At 41.7% G+C, this 24,202-nt stretch overlaps 1 protein-coding gene across 3 annotated transcripts in view; it reads left to right on the forward strand.

Annotated features, from left to right (window-relative positions):
- BLM (BLM RecQ like helicase) overlaps positions 1–24,202 on the forward strand; it is a 90,484-nt gene that overhangs the window by 39,791 nt on the left and 26,491 nt on the right. For all 3 annotated transcript variants that reach the window (XR_004297853.1, XM_032391923.1, XM_032391924.1), the window contains 7 exons: positions 1,471–1,662; positions 3,752–3,870; positions 4,747–4,860; positions 7,669–7,767; positions 7,971–8,119; positions 18,566–18,672; positions 20,523–20,683. Coding sequence is in view for 2 of the 3 variants with exons in the window: in XM_032391923.1 (XP_032247814.1) it covers positions 1,471–1,662; positions 3,752–3,870; positions 4,747–4,860; positions 7,669–7,767; positions 7,971–8,119; positions 18,566–18,672; positions 20,523–20,683 (941 nt within the window). In the remaining variant the exon portion in view is untranslated. The remainder of the gene's footprint in view (positions 1–1,470; positions 1,663–3,751; positions 3,871–4,746; positions 4,861–7,668; positions 7,768–7,970; positions 8,120–18,565; positions 18,673–20,522; positions 20,684–24,202) is intronic.

Genomic DNA, 24,202 nt, shown 5'->3' on the forward strand with positions numbered 1-24,202 from the left:
AGAAATTTCTTAAGACAAATTATTTCTTGGATGCCTGGGTGGCTCAGGCGGTTAAGCATCTGCCTTGAACTCACGTCATGATCCCAGGGTCCTGGGATGGAGCCCTGCATTGGGCTCCTTGCTCAGTGGGGAGCCTGCTTCTCCCCCTGCCTGCTGCTCCCCCTGCTTGTGTGCGCGCACACTCTCTCTCTAAAAAAAGAAAAAAGACAAATTATTTCTTTGGGCCTAAAATCCTTTTAATTCATTCAACAAATATTTATGGAGTGCGCACTCCGGGCCTCTTCTGTGCTGGGTTCTGGCCATAGACAGATGAGTAACAAGTAGTCCCTGTCCTCCTGGAGCTCACAGTTTAGAAGGAGAAGTTTGTAGAGAAGTGCAATTAGTCACTGGAAAGGCTGCAGAGAGAAGCCAAAATTAATTTTAAAACCTTACATCAACCCTGTAAAGTTATTGCCAAGTGTTTTTTAACTGAAACAAGTTTCTATGTGTAAGGTTTTATAAAGTACAGCCTTGCCTATTTTTGCCATTGATGACTTAATACCACGGAGGTTGTTCTTAACAGTTACACTGTTGACCTTTAGAATAACCATTAATGGATTTATTTTTGTATCACGTTAGAATGTGTCATACTTGATGTTCCCAATTATCTTTGAGACAGTCGAGTGTTGGGATGAGAGAGACTGCCAGAGCTGGCGTGAGCACCCCTTGTTCTATGTGCTGAACCAGGGCTGCGAGAGCAGGGATGCAGAGCAGGGAGCAGAGCAGGGGGGTGGATGTGATAGACACGGTGGAAGAAGAGCAGAGGAAGCCGAGATGCCTCCGAGGTTTCAGACCCAGTGACTGAGAAATCTGTGACACCATTAGCAGAGCAGGGGAGTCAGGAGGCAGGGCAGATTGGGAGAAAAGCTGAGGAGGGCTATTTTAAGACTTGTGGAGCTTAAAGTGTTGGTAAGTCATTCAGGTAGAAATGTCTTGCAGACATCTGGAGACGCGTGCAGGACCGGCACTTCGGCAGGTGTCAGTGGGACCTTACGAAAGAGCATTCTGTGCACAGAGGTGATGTTTAAGATCAGAGCACTAGGAGAATTCCAAAGCAAGAATGGCTAAAAGACTCTCAAGTCTGCAAAGACTCCCAAGTATAAGGGGCAGGTGGAGAAAGTGGAGCCAGGAGAGAGAATTTAAGTAGAAAACCCATGATTGTCTTGAAGGTCAAGAGAGAAGGAAGAAGGGAATAAATGAAATAGTAAGTGGTAGGTGCTGCAGAAAGATCAAGGAAAATCCTGGAATTTGGCCTCAGGAAGTCTCTGGCGGCTTTGACATTTGGCGAGGATGAAACCCTGATAAGTGGTTAAAGAAAGATGTGCTGCAGGGACATGTATGCCTTTGATTTTGTGTGGCAAAGAGTAAATGCTAAAACTGACTTGTTAACAATAATGCACTGATTTTTCTTAACATCGATTATTTTCTCAGACAAGTCGGCGCAAAATTTAGCATCCAGAAATCTGAAACACGAGCGTTTCCAAAGTCTTAGTTTTCCTCATACAAAAGAAATGATGAAGATTTTTCATAAAAAATTTGGCCTGCATAATTTTAGAACTAATCAGCTAGAGGCGATCAATGCTGCGCTGCTGGGTGAAGACTGTTTTATCTTAATGCCCACTGGTATGTATTTTTAGATGTAAATTGGCAGGAGTCCATTGGCAGATGTTAAATGAAAGCCCTTTAGTAGAAATAAAACGAACACCCACATGGTATTTCCATCATTAAGGGACCTCTAAACCACCTGTGCCACAGTGAGACAGTGTATTACCTCACGTCCTCTGTTGACATGATAACACTAATAGCCCGTTAAGATTCGCAGCTCAAAGCTTGTTGTGTTGAATCGATCTAGAATTTCTCTCTTTCTATCTCTCTCTCTTTTTTTTTTAAGTCTAAATTAGTCTGGAACTTGAACAAAAAAATTACCGTCAGAGACCTTGCCCATCTCTGGCACTTTATTTGGCGCAGTCTAGTGTTGAAGGGTGGTTAAGATCATCGGCTCTGGAGCGGTGGCCTGGCCTCAGCGCACAGCCCTGCCACTTACTCGCAGTGTGACCTTGAGCAAGGCCCTTCACCCCGAGCGCCGGCTTCCTCCTGTGTGCAGGGAGGATGATGATAATACTGCACAGAATGTCGTGAGGATTAAACGGAAAGCGTTTAGCCATAGCTTTCTTGGCCTCTGTTTTGAAGAGATCCAGGACTTTTCATCGTGCCATTAAAGTCTGTAACAGCTGTCTGATGGTTTACAGTCATCCAAGAAGGAATATTAAAGCAGCACTTAGCATAGGGAGCTCAGGAATCCGAGCTGCGGTACTTACATGGAGCCTTCCCTCTGCCTTTTACCCACCTTGCTGTGAACTTTAGCAATTAGTTATTGCCATCGTTATTAAATTATGTTGAGCAAGTATCTGAGCTTTTTCAAGCTGATTGTAGAATTTAGACAACACTGCTTTAATAATCAGCGTTTCATATTTCATTAACTTGTTGTTCACTGTCTCCTGCTCTGACTTGGTTTGGTATTGCAGAACAGGAGTTGGAAGGGATCATGACAATGATCTAGTCCAGTGGTTTCAGGACTTTTCATGGTCCTTCAGGACTTTGAGGAGCTTTTTGAGGGTCTTCCCACCCCAGTTTCAGCCTCTTGATTTATAGAGATAAAGATCCAAATAAGTTTTCTTTTAAACGGCCCCCCCCCAAAAAAAAAACACTGATCTAGTACATTTTGCAGGTGATAAAATTGATGCCTGGTAAGGTTAGCTGGTGTTTCTAAGTCAGACAGCCTATTAAGTAGTGGAATAGAAGCTAAAACACAGCTTCCCAATCTTTCCTTGACATTTACACATACATATATACCAAAATGAAATGTACTTACCCACATGCAAAAAAAAAGGTAGAATGTGATGTACAGTTTAAAAAAAAAAAAAAAAACTCCTAGAAACTGCCTGGCACAAGCTTCTACCTTCAGTGGATGGGAGAAGTTGAAAATTAGAGACTAATCATTTTAGTTCTCATTAAATGTGTACTGATTGTCTTACCATCTTGAATTAGAGTTACACAGAGAGATGGGGGTGCATCTCAGAATGTCTTTCTCTTCATCTTCGGTTAGTACACACCAGCGTAGTTTTACCCTTCTTTTTATCTCAAGGGCAGATTGGGAATATTTCCTTATTGATAAGCGTACAGGCAGTCAAAGCACAGATATTTAATGTTGAAAGGTTCATACTAGTGGTTTAAAAAAGTGAGATCCTGCAAGCATTTTCTTAATCATCAAAGAAATATTAAACATGTTCACTGTAGTCTTAAGTGATGTATAGTTTATCACATTTTAAGTCTTTAAAAATTAAATATTATGCAGAGTAATTATTTTCATCCTAATACTGTGGTAAAATACCCCTTGTATTGCATTTGGATTTCCCAATTAGATTTTTAAAGCCATTCTATTGCCTCTAAGTTCCCTGCCCTGATTCCTGCTTTTGCATTCATGTATGCGTACATGAGATGTCCTAAAAGGTAATTTTCGCACATTTAAATTGTCTAAATATTTTGACTCATTCGAATATGGCAAATTGTTGGCACCATGGGGAATGTCACTTGGTGTCCTATTACTTAATTGCTTTTAAATACTACCATATGATTTACTTTGTAACTTTTGCCTTCATGTTCTCAAGATAGAACCTGACAGGTTTTTTTGGGTTTTTTTTTGTCCTTTCAGGAGGTGGTAAAAGTCTGTGTTACCAGCTCCCTGCCTGTGTCTCTCCTGGTGTCACTATTGTCATTTCTCCCTTGAGATCACTCATAGTAGATCAAGTCCAAAAGCTGACTTCCTTGGATGTAAGTTAAAACACTACCAATTATAATAAAAAATACTAATAAACACATAAAAATAACTATATTTCAGTACTCTGGGTAACCTTTTTTTATTAAGTAGTTCATGAACTATAAGAATAAAACACAGCAGTTTCATTAAGTTGTACGAGTCTTTGAAAATTCTTATAACAGATAACCTTCTGTAGTTCAGTCTGATTTTATTCTAGAAAAATGTAATTTATCAAGAACTTTTAACCTGTATTTTGCTGATGTGAATTTCTTTTACTAATGTGAAAGGATTTCTTTTCTTACTACTGCGGGATCAGCATAGTTCCCGCCTTTCTTCACATCTTAAAATGGGTACACAGGAGCACCCCCACACATGCATCCTTTTTCCTCCTGGCTGAGGTGAAGAACGTATATGAATGTATTCTGCCAAATCCTGCATATTTTCAAGGTTATGAGCCCCCACCCCTCAACAAGACCACTGGTTTGATTTTTCTCCCAAAGAATGTGTTTGTGTGGTGCCCATCCCCAGTGGCCCACCAGGCCTGATGCTACGGCCCTCTCATCATCCCTGTGCTTTAAAAATGCTGGAGATACATTTTCCCAAACTAAAACAAGCCGTACCTTAGGATATGACTCTCTTGGGTACTGAATTCATATTTATCTTCTTACAGATATGAAAAGCAAAGGCAGTCTAAAAGAGAAAAAAGAAAGAAATTAATGGGAATATTTTGAGTTATGGCTAAGAGAAGTTTTTTTTAAATATGTTCTAAATACTTACTTTCACTACATTGAGATTATCTTTCCTTTGACCCAGGTTTGATATGTGACTTATAAAATATTTATAGAACCTAAGGATAAATATATGCTTACGTTTACCACTTTTGTACTTAGATTCCAGCTACATATCTGACAGGTGATAAGACTGACTCAGAAGCAACAAGTATTTACCTGCAATTATCCAAGAAAGACCCAATTATCAAACTTCTATATGTTACTCCAGAGAAGGTTTGTATTGATACCATTATTTTAAAATATGGTATTAAAGCTGTGTTAGAAAAACAGCCCAGTGCTGCCTCCTGAGGAGGGAAAAACCCAGTCTTCCCCTCCTGTGTTTTCTCCTTTTCCATCACGTAAAGTGTTTCACTTCTGGTGACCAAATGTATGGATGTTTTTCCTCACTCTGAGCAGCTCTGTGACCCCAGCAGGGTGTCCTACAGTTGGACTCAACTCTGACACTGCACAGAGGTAGCCTCGGATCCCACGGGTTAGGGGCTCGGCCTCTCAAGATGGTTCCCACCCTTCTTTAGATGCCAGCAGCAAGTAGAAGGTCCCCAGGTTACCCATACCTTCTGTCCGATTTGGCTAACAAATCAGAGGTTCCCATGACCCCCTCCTCAGTTCGATTAATGTGCTAGAGCGGCCCGCAGAACTCAGGGGAACACTTAACATTTACCAGTTTATTAAGGGACGTGATAAAGGATGCAGATGAACAGCCAGATGAGAGAGACACAGGGCGGGGACTGGCGGGGACTGGCCCCCCGAGCACAGGAGCTTCTGTCGCCGTGGCACTGGGATGAGTGACCCTCCCGGTGTGCATGCGTTCACCGTCCACTTTGGAACTTGCCAAGCCCCCGACTCTCAGGATTTTGTGGCAGCCTCCTCACGTAGGCAGGATCATTTCCAGCCCCTCTCCCCTCTCTAGAGGACGGGGTGCTACTGAAAATTCCAAGCTTCTGATCGTGGCTGGTCTCTCTGGTGAGCAGCCCCCACCCAGAAGCCATCTGGGAGCCCACCCAGAGTCACCACACCGGAACAAAAGACACTCCTGCTGCTCTTATCACTTAAGAATTTAGAAGGGATTTCGGAGCCTTGTGTCAGGGATGGGGTCAGAGACAAATACTAGAATCAGGGAGGCTTCTATTCTTATCACTTAGCAAATTACAAGGGTTTCAAGAGCTCTGTGCCAGGAACTGGAAGCAGAGACCAATATATTTTTCTATTATCTCATTAAAGCCCGCTAGAATACGTATTATTTTTAAATTTTTGACATGATCTTTTTTTTAAAGATTTTATTTATTTATTTGAGAGAGAGAGCACGAGCACTGACTGAGCCACCCAACCCACTTAGCCATTGACGTAATTTCTGATATACAGTATAGTACAAGGATTCCTGTACAACTTTCACCCAGAAACCCTAAATGGTAACATTTTACTATTTTACTATAATTGCTTTATCGTTCTTTCTCTCTCTTTACTTTTTTCCTAAAATATTTGAGAGTAGGTTGCAGACATGATATCCCTTTCAACCCTAAACACTTCACTGTGCATTTCCTAAAAACAAATTCCGGGGCGCCTGGGTGGCTCAGTCGTTAAGCGTCTGCCTTCGGCTCAGGTCATGATCCCAGGGTCCTGGGATCGAGCTCCGCATCGGGCTCCCTGCTCCGCAGGAGGCCTGCTTCTCCCTCTCCCACTCCCCCTGCTTGTGTTCCCTCTCTCGCTGTGTCTCTCTCTGTCAAATAAATAAATAAAATCTTTAAAAAAAAAAAAATCATTGAAATGAGAAAATGTTTACTGATACCATACAGTGACTTAATCTGTAAACCTTATTCTAGTCTCACTAGTTGTCCTAATAATGTCCTTTATAGCAAAAGGAAATCCTAGATTATGGATTGCATTCGGTTGTCATGTCTCTTTAAAGTTTTCCTGTCTTTCCTGATTTTGACAGTGGTGAGGCGTGAAGGCCAGTAGTTCTGAGGACTGCTGCTCAGCTCGAGTGCATCTCGTGTCCCCTCATGACTAGGTTTATGTCGCTCATTTGGGCAGTAGTATCATAGGTGCTGGTAGGTGCTCAGTGCGTCCGACTGGGACGCGCTTGATGTCTGCTCATTCCGCTCCTGGTGATATTAACTTTGATCACTTGGTTGAGGTAGCATCTGCCCGATTTCTCCACTGTACAGTGATTTCTTTGTTGTTGTTGTTGCCATTAATATAATAATTACAAAAATAAACATACATTTTTTGCTTTTGTAATGAGTAGGTATCCTGCTGTGGGGCACACTGAGACTGTGTAAGTATCCTCTTACTCATCAGACTTTGACCCAGGAGAGTCTTTATCATCCATTGATGACTCCATCAGTGTTTACTATAATGGATGCCAAATGATGATTTTTCTAATTTAGCTGGCATTCTCCTGTAAGGAAGAGCTTTCCCTTTTACCTACATATATATTTATATCAACATAAAATCATGGGTTCTTAATTTGTCAGGGGGCTATAATCAGTTCTCTTTATTTGGATCTTCTAATTGTCCTTGACTTGGCAAGTAGAAGAGCTCCATCTCACTGCTTCTGTGTCCTTTTGACATGTCCCTATCTAGACATGGATGCCAGATGTTGTCATTGCTACTGGGACATCATTGCTTCTAGGCCCTGTATAGAGAGAACCATGCAATACATACATACGAGAGTGTGTGTCGCCCCCCAAATGACATGCATTCCCACGACACACATCTGTAACCCTGTTATCAGCGTAAACGTGTGGTGAACCTCAGGTATATTGAGGCAAAAAAAATGTTTTAGAACCATTGACCTAATACATAACTGCTTGCTAAATGAAGGGTGAATATTCTAGAAGGTCTCATTTGGAATTTTCTATTACTTCTGCCAATTCTCTTCAAACACTGAAATCAGAACTCCTTTTATATGGAGGTGTTGATGTAGCCTAAGTTGCGGTGGAACTTAAAGACGACAGAGTCCTTAAGGTGATGTGGTGTTTAAATGTTTTCAGATCTCTAATGGATACATGTCTGGTCTAGGTCTGTGCGAGTAATAGACTGATTTCCACTCTGGAGAATCTGTATGAGAGGAAGCTCTTGGCGCGTTTTGTCATTGATGAAGCACATTGTGTCAGTCAGGTAAATACTGGTTTATGTGACTTGAAATATCAATAAATACATACTACCAACAGGATATATATTTTCAGAATAGAGGGAAATCAGTGACTTATTCTAGCTCACTGAAAAATAAGATAGTTCTCAATACAGTGAGCAGTGTTTGCTTTTTATGTAAGGAAGATCCAAATAGTCTGAAAAGTGGTATTTTTTTTCCTCCCAACTAGTGGGGACATGATTTTCGCCAAGATTATAAAAGAATGAATATGCTTCGCCAGAAGTTCCCTTCTGTTCCAGTGATGGCCCTTACCGCCACAGCTAATCCCAGGGTACAGAAGGACATCCTCACTCAGCTGAAGATTCTCCAACCTCAGGTGTAAGTTGCTGAAAGTCCTGAATTTAAAAACCCTGGGACAGTGGTTCCCGGATTGCTGCACATTGGAATCATGTACTGAGCTTTAAAAATCCCAGGCACAGATTGCACTCTGTCAATTAGATCACAATTTGGGGGCCCGGGGGCCATTATGTTTCTAAAAATCCCCAAGTGACTCCAGTGTGCAGCAAAATTTGGGAACCGAGGCCCAACGGCTTTTTACTTACTAACATTAAAACTCTACCCCAATATTTTGGAAGTAGGGATAAAGTGTGTGCTGTACCTGTTAACTCTAGGATGGTCCCAGGAGTAAATTAGCTTTTATTCATCTAATTTCAGCTCCCGTACATCCTAGAGTATACATCATGAAATAAACAGATGACCCTGCTTTGTCATTTTCCCCTGAAGTCCCACTTATATCCAAGATATTGAAAACCATCCAGAAACGATGTGTAACAGCTTTTATACTTTGTTTGCATCTCAACAGCAAAGTGCTTCTTGTTGCCACCAAATCCATAATTACTTGTAACAGAAACTACTATAAAAAAAAAAATATCCCCACATACCTAGGTTGTCCTGGATTGTTTCGTACCTCCGCGTGAGTTTGTAGAGACAGGTGCCTCCTCTGATAGGTTCACTCACTCAGCAAATATTTACTGAACAGTTGCTGTGTGCCAAGTTAAAATACTGTTCCCTTCTAATTTATTAGTGGGTGTTTTGAGTTTGAGGAATGCCTGAAGAAATGACCGATAGTTGGGGTGAATTGTTACGGCACACCTTTTGTTCATTTGGAAGTAAAGACAATAAGCTGGCTCTCTAAGTATTGTCGTTGGTAAAAACAGCAGCATCCCTCAACGGGTTATGGGAAGAACCGAAAGTGCCACATGAAAGATATGGGAGTAAGACAGCCACAGGGATTAAACTGGCATTCTTGAGCACACAGATTTAGAGTCCTCAGAATTTTGTGTGTGAAATCACAAAATTTGGAATGGAATATTTTACTTTAATCTCACTTGCAGAAGGGTGTTTGTGTAGAATTTGGGGGTGCTGGGAGATTTTGCTTCCATAATTGGTATACATTATAACATTAGATTTGAGGTGTCATAGTATGCTTTAGGTTCTAGTGAATAACGTACATGCTAGAAATTCACTTCTGTAAGTACTACATTGATCTGTGAAAGCCTTTCTTTTTTTTAATAGGCAATGTTTTTAGCTTTTTTCCACCAAATTTATGCCAGATGCAGTCTTCTCTTCTTTTAGGCCAGTCATATTAATTGCCAAATGCACACAGTTAAGAGAAATTGTATAAATTCAACTCACCTTTTGAGTAACTTTCTGTAAGTATGGAATCTGTCGTTTTTGTTTGAGTAAACATTGCACATACACATTTAGAGACAGACACCTTTAGTATCTTTTCCTAGTCGCGTGAGGAGATCAGCCTGGAAAAGCAATAGATTGTACATTTCCTGAGTCTAGCATGTGGCACCCTGTGCATAATTGGCACTCAGTAAGAATGAATAAATGGAACATATGGAGGAATTTTGGTAAATGTGGGTAAAATATGAAGATTTGGGCAAGTCTGTTGATTCCTTAATATATTTGGTACTTCTATATTTGGGAGAGTTTAAATCTCTTAGTGGAAGTAAAAGATTTTAACAGACACTTTCTGGTACATTTTTTCCTGATCTCTTTTGCCAATAGGCCCTTGTTTGGATTAAATTTATCCAGCTGCTGCTGTGTTGTGGGCCCTGGTGAAGGCAGGTCTCCCTAGGCTTGGAGCCGTGGCCCCCGTGCTCCTCTCCTACAGTCAGTCTGTGCTGATCTTCTTCTTTGGAAAGTACAAGGATAGGTAATAAAATAGAGACTTTATTCCTTTTCCTTAGAACCTTAAAATATAAAGTGAGAAACAGGAGACAGACATATAGACAGCTGATAGAACAATAATATCGTAATACAACAATAACAAGAGCCGACAGTTACATATTTAGCCTATACAATGTGCCAGGCACTATTCTTGACATTTTATGTATATTAACTCATTTCTCTACACAAAAGGTGAAGGCTTATGAGGTTACGTACTCCTGTTTTCCTCACTTTGGAATGAGGAAATGGAGGCACAGAGAAATAACTTCAACAAGGTCATATGCTTCGTGAGTGCTGGAGGGAGGACTTAAACCCAAACAGTCTGGTTTTAGAACCCTTTAAATACTTTTTAATAAGTTGCAGAATGAAGTAAGTGGTAATTAGAGATGTAAATTATGACTGCAGGAACTCAGGAAGACAAGATTGACTATAACCCAAAATAACAACTAGTTGTTAATGAGGAGGGGTCAGATAGGGTTTTATAAGGGAAGCGGGCTTTGTAGAATGAGTAGTCTTTTTTGTAAGCAGCTGTGTTGAGATACAGTTTACATACCTTAAAATTCACCTATTTAAAGTATGCAATTCTATGATTTTTTTTTTTTTTTACTTTATTCACAGGGTTGTGCAACTCCACAACTATCTAATTTTAGAACATTTCTGTCTCCCTTAAAAGAAACTCCATACCCATTAGCCGTCAGATCCCACTATCCCCCCCATCTCCCCAGCCCTAGACAACCACTAATCTACTTTGTGTCTTTATAGATTTTTGCCTAAGCTGGACATTTCATATAAATAGAATTTTACAAAACATGGCCTTTTGTGGCTGCCCTCTCATGTAGCATCACGTGTCCACGGGTCATCCGTGTCATAGCGCGTCAGTACTTCATCCTGTTTCAGTGACAAAAAATACGCCATCATAAGCGTACTCTCTACATTTTATTCGTTCATTTATCATGTGTTGGATATTTGAGTTGTTTCCATTGTGTGCCTGTTATTATTAGGAATAGTGTCATGAACCTTTGTGTCTAAGTTGTCACGTGGACAGGCGCTTTCCTTTCTCGGGGACATCTGTCCAGCAGTGGCGTTGTTGGGTCAAAGGAACTGCAGGTGGTTTTCCCAAGCAGCCGCGGCACGCAGTGTGTGAGGGTTGCAGTTTCTCCCCGCACCAACACGTGTTACTGTGTGTCTTTTTAATGGTACTCATCCTAGTGGGTGTGAAGTGGTGAGAATGGCGCTTTTGCGGGTGGAGAGTGAGGATTCAGGGCTGAAGTTTCAGGCATCAAAGTACAGGTTGGTTCCAAGGAGCGGAGAATAATCCATGGGATGAGTGGAGAGACGTGGAGAAGGGCTGGCCCTGGGGAGGTGGCTTGATGCCTGATCCTGGGGATCTTGCGTTTCGCGATGATAAAGTATTTGGACTTCGTCCTGTGGACAGCTTGACTTGGGAAGTGGCTTGACCTGAACCCTACAGTAGAATGATCCACCCTGGCAGCAGAGCAGAAGGTGGAGCGGAGGAATGAGAGATCAGAGGCCAGACGGCCCTAGGAAGCCCACTGTAGCGTTCTAGGAGAGGGGTGATGGGGACGCAGGGGACAGGGTGGAGGGAAATCACAGTTGAATCCGTAAGACTGGCAGCCGATGGCGTAAGAGAAGCAGACAACGTGGAAGTTTCTACTTGTTTCTGGTGTGGGTGACCAGCACCACTGACCATAACTGGACGTGCAGGAGGGGAGAGGGGTGGAGGGGTGGGTAATGAATTTGATTTTTAGATCTGGTTTGGGGGTGTTTACGGGATGAGTGGGGATGGTCATGGCCTCAGTCTTCATACTTTCTTTGGTCATATGGGCCTCCTGAAAGAATTTTGGAAAACTGTACCACTTGTGTATTTCTAACCTGACACCAAAAATTTTTCAGCATGAGTTTTAAATAAAGAGAATATGGTCTGTTGTAAATAACATTTTTAAATAAAATTGTTACCTAGCCCTTTTAAATGTATCCAGTAGAATATAAATATAATAGCAATTTTGTACCTACTTTCACTCATTTAAAAAACACATTAAAATTTTTTAACTTTAAATTTCTTCAAAAATTTCTTTAACAGATATTTTACATCTTTCCTTTTTCTTTTTGAACTCCTATTTCTCTTTCAGTTTCCCCACAGATTTTTATCCTAACGTAATATATTTTTATACATGAAGTCTTGTTTCTTACTCTGTCATACTTACCTGCAAGAAAAATAGGTAATATAAATTAAAAGTTGTTTTTAAATTTCCCATGCCAAAATTTTCTTCCAGATTGAATTGTTATAATCATTAGTTATATATAACTGATCAGAATAGTTTAACTGTATTTTTCAAATTTTAAGCATACATTTTGATTGGGAATGTAATTTAATGAGATAGGACTTCTTTTCAGTTAGCTGATAGCTCTGTGGACAAATCAAGACAGTTCGTATTCCTTATTTTTATAGATGTGAGCATTGAGAACCATTGCTCACATGAACATGTAGATGGGGATGGAAAGCATTTTATTATAGCCGTAACGCTCAATTATTTGAATTTTTTCTGACGTATATGCCAAAATTACATAATGATCTGTCATCAAAAATTATTTTTAATGATCTGTCAGTTGACAACTTAAGTCCTTTAAATTTTGTGGAAAGCAAAGAATTATAAACTATTTGGCAAAATAAGATCATTAGTTACTCACTTTACTTTTTCTGGGAAACATGCTATAAAAATATTTTACCAAGACTTATCTAATGACCATTAAATATTGTTGTTGCTGGGGCGCCTGGGTGGCTCAGTTGATTAATTATCCAAGTCTTGGTTTTGGCTCAGGTCATGATCTCAGAGTTGTGAGATGGAGCCCTGCGTCAGGCTCTGCACTAGGCATGAAGCCTGCTTGAGATTCTCTCTCCCTCTGCCCTTCCCCCACCAATCAATAAATCAATCAATAAATATTCTTGTTCATCTTTCACTGAAATGAATCTTGTATCCATTATATTCGGAAGAGTTGGGGGAATCAAAATGCTGTTAGTTTCAGTTCACCTTTTTAATATATTTTTGACAGGTATTTTTATTGTGGGATATGCTTTTAAATAATAGTTTTATCAAAATTCTGTGGCTACCAGTTAGCTTTTTCAAATACTGGGACATGACTACTATATAACCTGGTTGGCAAAGCCAGTGTACATCACGAGACCCATCACCTAAATTAAACTTACTTTCATTTATTTAAAAGGAAAATTCTGACTTTGTTTCTCAATCCACATAAACTCTTTAGTACACATCCCCATGACAACTATCTCAGTTTCTTTTTTTTTTTTTTTAAAGATTTTATTTATTTATTTGATAGAGACACAGCGAGTGAGGGAACACAATCAGGGGGAGTGGGAGAGAGAGAAGCAGGCTTCCCGCTGAGCAGGGAGCCCGATGTGGGGCTCGATCCCAGGACCCTGGGACCATGACCTGAGCCGAAGGCAGATGCTTAATGACTGAGCCACCCAGGCGCCCCACAACTATCTCAGTTTCAAAAGCAACAAGAGCTGAGCACAAATTGATTCCATTTCCTGACACGTCACTTAAAATGACATGAGTTTGACACCCCGGACCTAATCATAGTTACCAGGTTAATGTCAGCTGATACAGTGCTCCCTTAGTGAAGATACAGTAGAGTCTCAAGCTTTTTAAAAAATAAGATCTTTATTGAGATATAATTGGGGTGCCTGGCTGGCTTAGTCGGTAGAATGTGAGACCCTTGATCTCCAGGTGGTGAGTTCAAGCCCCACATTGGGCATAGAGCCTTCTTAAAAAATAAATAAATAAGAGAGAGGGAGATAATTGACACATCATAAAATTCACTCATTTAAAGGTTAGCATTTGGGGGGGGGGTTGTCTTTTCACAAAGTTACGCAGCCATCCCCCAAATCTAAGCGTAGAACATTTTCATCACCCCAAAAAGAAACCTGGAACTTGTTAGCGGTCACTCCCCATGCTCCCCTTCTCGTGTGTGCCCATCGGCTTTCCCTGAGCAGAGTTTTCTCAAGGCTTATCCATGTTCCCACACGTATCAGTACTGGGTTCCTTAAGGCTGAATAATCTTCCATTGTATGGGCATTCCGGGTTTATTTATACATTCATCAGTTGATGGGACCTTTCTCTGACTAGAATATTTGGTAATTCCAGACATCCCATTTTCCAACAGACCGAGTAAGACAAACTCTAAGCATCTGTTTACGTTCTCATCATAGCAAACTGTGTACAAGCTGCTTTTAGCCAGGGGCCTATGTGCTGGGTTCAGCGGGCCTTTTGCAGCTTTGTGGTTTTGAGTTTGAGATCGGCAGCTTTATTTCCTAACCTCATGTCATTTTATTATTTTTAGTAATTTGTTTGACTAAGTTAGTTAACATTTCTAAGGTGTTTTTTTAAATTATGACACAAATATTAAAAATTTTTCAGATTGGGGCTCCTGGGTGGCTCAGTCATTAAGCGTCTGCCTTCAGCTCAGGTCATGATCCCAGGGTCCTGGGATCGAGCCCCGCATCGGGCTCCCTGCTCAGCGGGAGGCCTGCTTCTCCCTCTCCCACTCCCCCTGCTTGTGTTCCCTCTCTCGCTGTGTTCTCTCTGTCAAATAAATAAATAAAATCTTTAAAAAAAAATTTTTTTTTCAGATTATGTGCCAGTTTTTGATAACCACTTTATTGAAATGTAATCCACATACCACACAGTTCACCTATTTAAAGTGTACAATTCGATGGGTTTTAGTGAGTTTTACCACAATCAATTTTAGAACGTCTTCCTCACCCTGCAAAAACACCCATGTCCGGTAGTCGTCACTGCCCCTCCCCCACACCCCCGCCGGCCCACAGCAACCTCTAATCCACCTTCTGTTTCTAGATCTGCCTGTTTTGGATATCTCATACAAATGAAATCACCCGATCCGTGGTCTTCTCTAACTGGCTTCTTAACATGATGTTTTCAAAGTTTATTGCTGAATAATAGTCCATCGTATGGGTGTGGCCCATTTTATTTATTGGTGAATATCGGGGTTGTTTCCATTTTTGGCTCTTATGACTAATGCTAAAATATATGTTCACACACAGGTGTTTGTGTGGACCCCTGTCTTCCTTTCTCGTGGGCACGCACGCAGGAGTGAAGTGCACATTTGTAGGGTGACTCTTTTTCACCTTCTGCAGAACTGCCAGGCTGTTTTCCAAAGGAGCTGCACCGTTTCCCATTCCCGCCAGCAGAGTTCTCGTGCCCCCTGCACTTGATATTGTCTCTTTTTTGACCCAGACCTTTTTTTTAAAAAAATACATAAAACATTGTTCTGAAATTAAAGCATAGTATAAAATGTAGGGAAAGGTAACAAGGCCATTCTTGTCTGTAGTCATTTCAGCATTTGTGTGGGTAGGGAGACTCACGCACCATTCCCAACATAAGCCCAAAGCAACTCAAATGGTTTTAAAGATCATCTACATCATTTGTATACCTGAGCAGTTCTTTTTATGCCATCATTCTGTCAGGACTGTGGTTTTCTTTGCTGCAGCAGTGATTGTAAATAATTGACTGAGAACAATCGATCGAAGTAGTCCATCGACGGATCAGTCCTTTACCTACTGCTTTTTCTTGCCACAACCCGCTACACATTCCTCTGCCATTTCCAGCCCTAGAAAAGAGCTCTCAGTGTTTGGTGCATATAAATAGCAAAAGAGGGATGGTTTCAAAGGATTGGTTAACAGACATCTCACAAGACTCTTAGAGCAAGATATCCTGTGACAATAGCCAGCTATGCAAGAAGCAACATCGTAAGGTGAAAATCATCTCCACTCCCACCACTTTGCTCTCGATGTATCTGAAATCAGAATATCCCAGCAAGGGCCAGCATACTTCATTCCTTGTGTCACACTTTACTCCCAGCAGAAATTTGTAAAACCCTTACAAGACAAGAAGCCCTACCAAGGGTTTCTGGTACTTTGATTAAAGAAAATTTCAGGGGCACCTGGGTGGCTCGGTTGGTTGAGCATTGGACTCTTGATTTCAGCTCAGATCATGATCTCAGGGTCGTGGGATCGAGCCCAGCATCGGGCTCCACACTGTGCATGGAGCCTGCTTAAGATTCTCTCTGTATCTCCCCCACCTCTCCACCCCTGCTTATGCATGCACACTCTCTTTTCAGAGATTATTTATTTATTTATTTATGAGATAGATAGCGTGGGGGGGGGGGGGCGATGAAGAGCAGAGGGAGAAGGACAAGCAGATTCCGCGCTGAACACAGAGCCCAGTGCAGGGCTCGATCCCACGACCCTGAGATTGTAACCTCAGCCAAAATCAAGAGTTGGACGCTTAACCAACTGAGCCATCCAGGCGCTTCCCCCCCCTTAAAAAAAAGAAAAGAAAAAGTTTCAGCTGCACCCATACTATATTCAGTTTGTTCCGTGTGGTGTCCTGGAGGTTTTTACTGCCAGACCAGTGCTCGGTCGTGAGGTTCAGAATGGGTGAAAAGTGGGGTTTGTTTGTTTGTTTTTAGAAAGTGAGGGGACAGTTGTAAAAGGGAGAGGCGGGGCAGGGGTGACAAGCAGGATGTCGGGACTGCAGGAGCACCCTCAGATCAGTCTTCTGGGAGAAAATACACGTGAAAATGGAGGATCTGCAAATTGATTCCTTTACAGTTGTCTTTGCTTATGTACCTTTAGAAAGTCTTTGTGAACCCTTGGGGGACGCATACCCCAGTTTCAGACCACTGATTTAAAAAGAAGTTGGACTGTGGTTTAGAACTCTAAGGTCTGAGCAGGGGACGGAAGTTGGGGCATGTGGGGACGACACTTGGGTGCTGCTTAAAGCGGCAAGTGGGGTCCCCAAAGAAGGTGACGGGGAGAAGAGAAGGAGCCAGATGCTGGGGAGTGGTCCCCACTTAAGGAGTAAGCAAAGGAAGAAGACAAGGAGACAAATTAAACGAGCAAGGGGGGCATGTCCGTGGACTGTGAACTCGTCCGTGCCTGTAGGGGGTTTCTGTGCGGAGTGACGGAGAGGTCAGAGAGAATGAGGTCTGCACAAAGACCCATGCACACGCCGCACGCAGCGGGAAGGTGACCACTCCCTGCTGCGTGGCCTTCTTGCCTGCGTAGCAGTCCCTTCACGCACACGCTGCCCTCCACATACAAGCCATTCTTCTGTCCTCAAACCAGATGAGCTTACCCTACCACTGGCACAAAGCCTGGACCCGACCAGCTTGGATTCAGGTACAAAGACAGAAAGCCAGTGGTTTTATTCCCCATCTTCCTTCTCTCTGAGCCCCACCCCCCTGTACGTAGGCATCCTCCTTAACCGTGGGTTATTACAGTTAGGGTCTTTCTTTTCTTCCATCCACATGGGCACTGACATGTCTTTATGCTCTAACCTTAACTGTTCTGCAATGTTACCTCTCCTTCCTGTGGAGGTGTTGGGACCTAGGGTAGTGGGGGGTCCCTGCAGGGCCAAGGACCCTGTAACAATCCCCTCACCTTTCTTTAGGTTTTTTTTTTTTAATAAAGATTTTATTTATTTATTTATTTGACAGAGAAGAGAGAGCACAAGTAGGCAGAGTGGCAGGCAGAGGGAGAAGCAGGCTCCTCGCTGAGCAGGGAGCCCGATGCAGGACTCGATCCCAGGACCCTGAGATCATGACCTGAGCCAAAGGCAGATACTTCACTGACTGAGCCACCCAGGCGCCCCTGTTTAGTTTTAAAAGCCTGGATAGAACAATTTTGGCAGAATGGTAATGGCAAAAGCTAGAATGGAGGTGCCGAGAATTGAAATTGGATGTACGGTTAGTTGGTTGGGGGCCTAAGTGTCTTCTGAGAAACTTGCCATTGGAGGGAAAGAAAGAGATGAGGTGCCAGCCACAGTGGAATATAGGGTCCAGAGGAGCTTCTGTTGCTTTTAGGATTGGTGGTCCTATAGAACATACTCAGACAAAAGGGAAGAATTCGTGGAAGAGACTGAAATACAAGAGAGGAGAGAATGGAGAAAAGCCCCCTAAGGAAGCGGGAGGGAGGAAATGGGCCACCAAGAGCAAAGGGCCATCGAAAGGGGAGTGCGTCTGTCTCCGAGTCAGCCACATCCCCTTTGGGGCTCAGAGCAGAGGACGGTGACCCATGATGTGTAGGGCGTGAGCTCCTGCTGCCGCCCTGCCATCAGCTCTTTGTGTACACAGTCAAAACTTGGGAACACCGGTGGCCTAAAGACGTGTGTTTTCTCTGATTTTCTTAATCTTTTAAATAATGTTTTGGCTGCCTCTGCTTGTCAACCTCGTCCTGGCGACTGGGCTCCTGACTCACCTATCTTTCTACACATTCTCTTCTACAGCCCTCCTGATTCCTTGTCATCTCATTCGTAGACATTTGCTCCTTATCCCCGTTCTGTCCACGAACCCTTCACCTGACTTCCGTTCCAGGGTTCTGTTACGCAAGCTGCCGGTGGTCATGTTGAGCTTGAGATGGCTTGATAATTAGGTTGGCATAGTGGAAAATCAGTGTTTAATGTGTGAAGGTGGCTAAAACTGTATTTTCTTACAATAACAAAATTTTATGTTTGGGACTTTTAGGTTCAGCATGAGCTTTAACAGACATAATCTGAAATACTACGTGTTACCGAAAAAACCCAAGAAGGTGGCATTTGATTGCTTAGAATGGATCAGAAAGCATCACCCATGTGAGTACAGCCATGTGACAGATTATGTCCAGAAGTAATAAATGTCTTTTTATTACCACAATAGAATATATCAATGTGCATATTAAACATTTCTTTTTTCGTTATAATAGCACTAACTAGCTATTTATAGAACAGAATATTGCAACTCTCTCAATCCTGGAAATTATAAAATCGCATTTGGTTTGATAACAATAAACCCTAAGAAAAAGTATATGAAATATTCCCTCCTACACAGCCGTGTTATAATTCACGGTTTCAGTGTCTCTCCTTTGGCTTCTGTTGGTATGAATTACACCGATCTCTATGTTAGGGCCTTCTCCCAAGAGTGCCTCTGAGTTCTGTTAACTAAAATGAGATCCTGAAATGCCTGGTAGTTTTCCATGTAACCCCTTTTCTTCTACTTTCCCGCAGAGAATTGTTTCTGTTAACCACCTCTGTTTCATTTTTTGAAAACTAGTATACATGTTTGCAGGGCACCTGGCTGGCTCCGTAGGAGCAAGCGACTCTTGATCTCAGGGTCGTGATTTCGAGCCCCACGTTGGGTGTAGAGATCACCTTTTTTTTTTTTTTTAAGATTTTATTTGTTTGAGAGAGAGAGAGAGAGCACGAGCAGGGGGGAGGGGCAGAGGGAGAGGAAGAAGCAGACTCCCCACTGAGCAGGGAGCCCGATGCAGGACTTGATCCCACGACCCTGGGGTCATGACCTGAGCCAAAGGCAGACACTTAACTGACTGAGCCACCCAGGTGCCCTAGAGATCACTTTAAAAAAAAAATTAAATCTTAAAAAAATTATTATATGTGTTTGTTTGAACAAATCAAACGATGCAGGGATAGACTAAGAAGTCATCCACGATCTCCCTCCCAGGCCTCCTTCTCCCAAGCAGAGAGCGTAGACAGCTTGTCTGTCTATACCTTTGGCTCTGCCAAGGAGAGAGGACTTTTTCTTTCATAACTTTCGTTTTGTGACTCTAGAAACAGTACATATAATACGTGCTCACTGAAGAAAAACCGTGAAAGCAACAAGAAGAAAGGAGCAAAAGGCAAAGCTTATCTCAAGACAAGTCACCGTTACCGTTCAGGGTTTATTTCCTTCCAGCGGTTGTGTGCATTTTTCTTTCCATTAGCATACTGTGTCTACAGCTTTCCTACCCTTAACCTGTTTTATATCTTGAGCATTTTCACGGGTTTTTTTTAAAACTTAGAAATCACTTAAAAAGTTTCAGTATATCTTATTTCATAATGTCCTTTCTTAATTTCCTAATGTTGGCCATTAAAATTTTTCTAATTTTCAAAAGGAGAAACAAAACTTTTCGTAGAAATCCTTGTACCACTTTATTTCCTAGATTAGTTTCCTAGAAGGAAACTGAATCAAAAGCTAGAAGCATTTGTAAGGCTACGTGCTGCTGCACGCTTTCCACAGCGTTTGTGTAAGGGTCCCCTCCCATGTTACCGCCCATGTGAAGTAGAGCCCGGGCTTCGTCCAGGTCCACCCCAGGAGCCATTCGGGGGACGGAACAAAAAGTCACATCTTGTGATTTCCCGTACACATGAACTCCTTGCTTAAATTACTCTGTGTGACCCCGCTCTACTCTAAGAAGACTATGGAGGTCTGCTTGTGGTTTGTGTATTTCTAAGAACATAATGAGGGGCACCTGGGTGGCTCAGCTGGTTCAGCGCCCCACTCTTAGATCTCAGTTTGCAGCTTGATCTCGGGGCCGTGGGTTCGAGCCCCGCATTGGGCTCTGCGCTGGATGTGGAGCCTACTTAAAAAAAAAAGAACATGACGAAAATTGTGTTGTTATTTATGTCAAAAGCTCTCGTGTCTCAGTACTGTTTTGGTTTCTTGGCAGGTGACTCCGGGATAATCTACTGCCTCTCCAGACGAGAGTGTGATACCATGGCCGACACTTTACAGAAGGATGGTCTCGCTGCGCTCGCTTATCACGCCGGCCTCAGCGATTCTGCCAGGGATGAAGTACAGCACAAGTGGATTAATCAGGATGGCTGCCAGGTAACATTTTTTAAAATAAACAAATAAAGGAAATAATTTTTTATAGTATATGAACACGCTTGTACAGGCTGGATGAAAATTGTTTTTACTTTAAAGACTGCAAACATCAAAATAAGACTAAAATTTAAAAACAGATCTTTTTGAGACTTCTTAAGTTGCTTTTTCTTTCTTAAATAAAAAAAAATTTTTTTATTCAGTTGTAATTTACATGCCATAAAATTTGCCCTTTCAAAGTTTACAAGTTAGTGGGTTTTAGTATATTCACAAGGTTGTGCAAACATCACCACTGTCTGATTCCAGAATATCTCATCATCCCCGAAAGAAATTCCATACCCTTTAGCATCCACTCCCCAGTCCCTGGCAACCACTAACGGAACCACTGCTATTCTGTCTCTATAGATTTTCCTATTCTGGACATTTCATATAAATGAAATTATATAGTATGTGTTCTTTTGTGACTGTTTTATTTAGCATAATGTTTTTAAGACACTGTGTATCTCTTTGTACACCAGATAACGTTCCATGGTATGGATATATCCTAGTTTGTTACCCATTCATCAGTTGGTAGACATTTAGTTGCACCCACTTTCTGGCTATTATGAATAATGCTTCTGTGAGCATCTGTGTACATGTTTTTGTATGAACATGTTTTCAGTTCTCTTGGGTAGATACCTAAGAGTGGAATTGCTTAGTCATATGGTAACTCTCTGTTTAACTTTTTGAGGAACTACCAAACTGTTTTCCAAAGCAGCTACAGAATTTTACATTCCTACCAGTGATCTATGAGGTTCCAATGTCTCTGACTTCTTATTATTACTACTTTTTTTTTTTTTTTAACTATATCCATCCTAGGGGATGTGAAGTGGCATCCCACTGTGATTTTAATTTGCATTTCCCTAATAACTAATTGTGTTGAGATGTCTGAGATGACAGATTTGTCACCCAAGTGGATCAAGAGGGAGGAAGCTAAGAACACTCTAGGCATCCCGTACGGTGGCAGGTGCCAGCCTTGGATAGATCTTTCTAAATACAAGGATGAATTTGAGAAAAACGACTAATAACTTTTTTTTTTAGCCTGTGAAGTTTTCAGTTCACAAAAAGAGAAATTAGCCCAAAGATTCAATGGAAAAATATCTCTCAAAATTATTTTGTAACAGAAAACAGGAGAAAATCTTAGAGGATATTAGCCTAGGGTCCTTGGAAAGGTGTCAGAATGCTTCGCGTATATGAACTAGAAGTACTTTGCCATAAGAAGATCACAGGCTGAGATGAAGGCACAAATAAAAATGCAGTTTATCTAGATAAGAAAATGCACAAAAGGCAAAAAAACAAGTAGAATCACTATCAAGACATAAATGGTTCCACTCGGTGCAGACATCTGCATCAGTCAGGTGGTGAAGAACTTGAAAATGTCAGCCTGAGAATAATCATTGTATCCAAGGAAGAAATGAAGGTGGCTGAAGTAGCTAAAGTAGTCAGATGTGTTCTAAATGAATACATAACAAATATTTAACAAATTTAAAAGCATTATCTCAGAGTCTCTGGGGGAAAACTTACATGTAGACAAAGTTCACCACTTTGTTTGATTTGCAAAGAGCTAAAAGAAATTATACTCACGAAGATACAGAGGTAGGATGCTCTACAAAAAGCAGGCAGGCCTGAGACTGTCTCACTAAATAACAAAAGCAGGAACACACTGTCTTGAATCACAGGAGGGAAGCTTGGGACTGAAGGATTTCACAGCCAGCTCATTGTCACAGCTGTTGGGCACAACAGGAAGGCACTTTCAGATATGTCAAGTCCAGAAATGCATCACCAGCTTATCTTCACTCAAGTAATGACAGATGCCAGTCTTCCCTAATTTGTATATTGAATAAGCAAAATTCTAGTAGGTTTTTTTTTCTTTGATAAACTTTTTCTAAAGTTTGCCTGGAAGAATATTCAAGTTAAAATAACTGAAAGAATTTGGCAAGAAAATGAAAACACATGAACACTGGCTTTTGCAGTACATTGCAGACAGTTCAGTGACACAGAAATCCAGAATTAGGAAGGAAAACGTGTAAAACGGGGTGCCTGGGTGCTACAGTCAGTTGAGCATCCAAATCTTGGTTTCTAGATCGTGAGATCAAGCCCCGCATAGGGCTCCATGCTCAGGGCAGAGTCTGCTTGAGATCCTCCCTCCCTCCCTCTCTCTCCCCCCACCCCGAAAAAAATAAATAAATCTTAAAAAAGAAAAAGGAAAACATGTAAAAACAATATGTGGCAAGGATGCATTGAAAAGTAATGAGGAGGGGCGCTGGGTGGCTCAGTCGTTAAGCGTCTGCCTTCAGCTCAGGTCATGATCCCAGGGTCCTGGGATCGAGCCCCGCATCGGGCTCCTGCTCAGTGGGAGGCCTGCTTCTCCCTCTCCCACTCCCACTCCCCCTGCTTGTGTTCCCTCTCTTGCTGTGTCTCTCTGTCAAATAAATAAATAAAATCTTTAAAGAAAAAGAATGAAGAAAGGAGGATGATCCAGCCAGTGGTACCACTTACCTGCTGGGGGGAATCGTTTTGGATCCTCTTTATCAAAATTAATTACAGGTAAATAAAAGTATTGTTTTTTGTTTTGTTTTTTAGATTTTATTTATTTGATAGAGACAGTGAAAGAGGGAATACAAGCAGCGGGAGTGGGAGAGGGAGAAGCAGGCTTCCCCCTGAGCAGGGAGCCCGATGCGGGGCTCGATCCCAGGACCCCGGGATCATGACCTGAGCCGAAGGCAGATGCTTAACGACTGAGCCACCCAGGCGCCCCAGAAGTATTGGTATTTTTAAATGTATGAACTCTGGCTGGAAGAGAACCCAAGCTTAAAAAGAGCTCGAAAGGAAGTAATTGCTAGAAATGATTAAAAATCTAAATAACTAAACACTTCTATATCGATGAACAAAATTAAAGGCAATAGCAAATAAGAAACAACTAGGGAAATAATGTCTTCTGCAAATAAAACATCCCAAAACTTTGGTGAGAAAAACATGAGTCTCAAATAGTAAATTACCCCAGGCTATCAAGAGACATCGAAAAGGAGCCACAAAAGGCTAAGTAGAATTGTTTTTCAAAGTGCAACTTTGCTAATTATTAAAGGAATCCAAACTTAAAACAGTGAGAGACCATTTTCACCTCTGTATCAGCAAACTTTTATTACCTGTTGGGGACGGTGCTATAAGAGGCGATTTCCTGCAATGTTCCTGAGAGCCTTTCTGGAAAAGAAGATGGCAGACTGTTACAGGAGCCTCAGATCTGAAACGCACGTGTGGAATTTACATCAGTGTTTGTTTATGGGTTTTTGGTTTTTTTTTTTTAATTGAAGTATAGCTGATGTATACAGTATTATATTACTTTCAGGTGTACAATATAGTGATTCAACAATACTGTACATTACGAAATGCTCGCCACAGTAATTGTACCAACCACTTACCACCATACAAAGTTATTACAATATCATTGACTGTATGAGGGGCGCCTGGGTGGCTCAGTTGTTAAGC

This window comes from Phoca vitulina, unplaced genomic scaffold (assembly GCF_004348235.1).
Source record: "Phoca vitulina isolate PV1807 unplaced genomic scaffold, GSC_HSeal_1.0 scaffold65, whole genome shotgun sequence".
Classification (NCBI taxonomy): domain Eukaryota; kingdom Metazoa; phylum Chordata; class Mammalia; order Carnivora; family Phocidae; genus Phoca; species Phoca vitulina.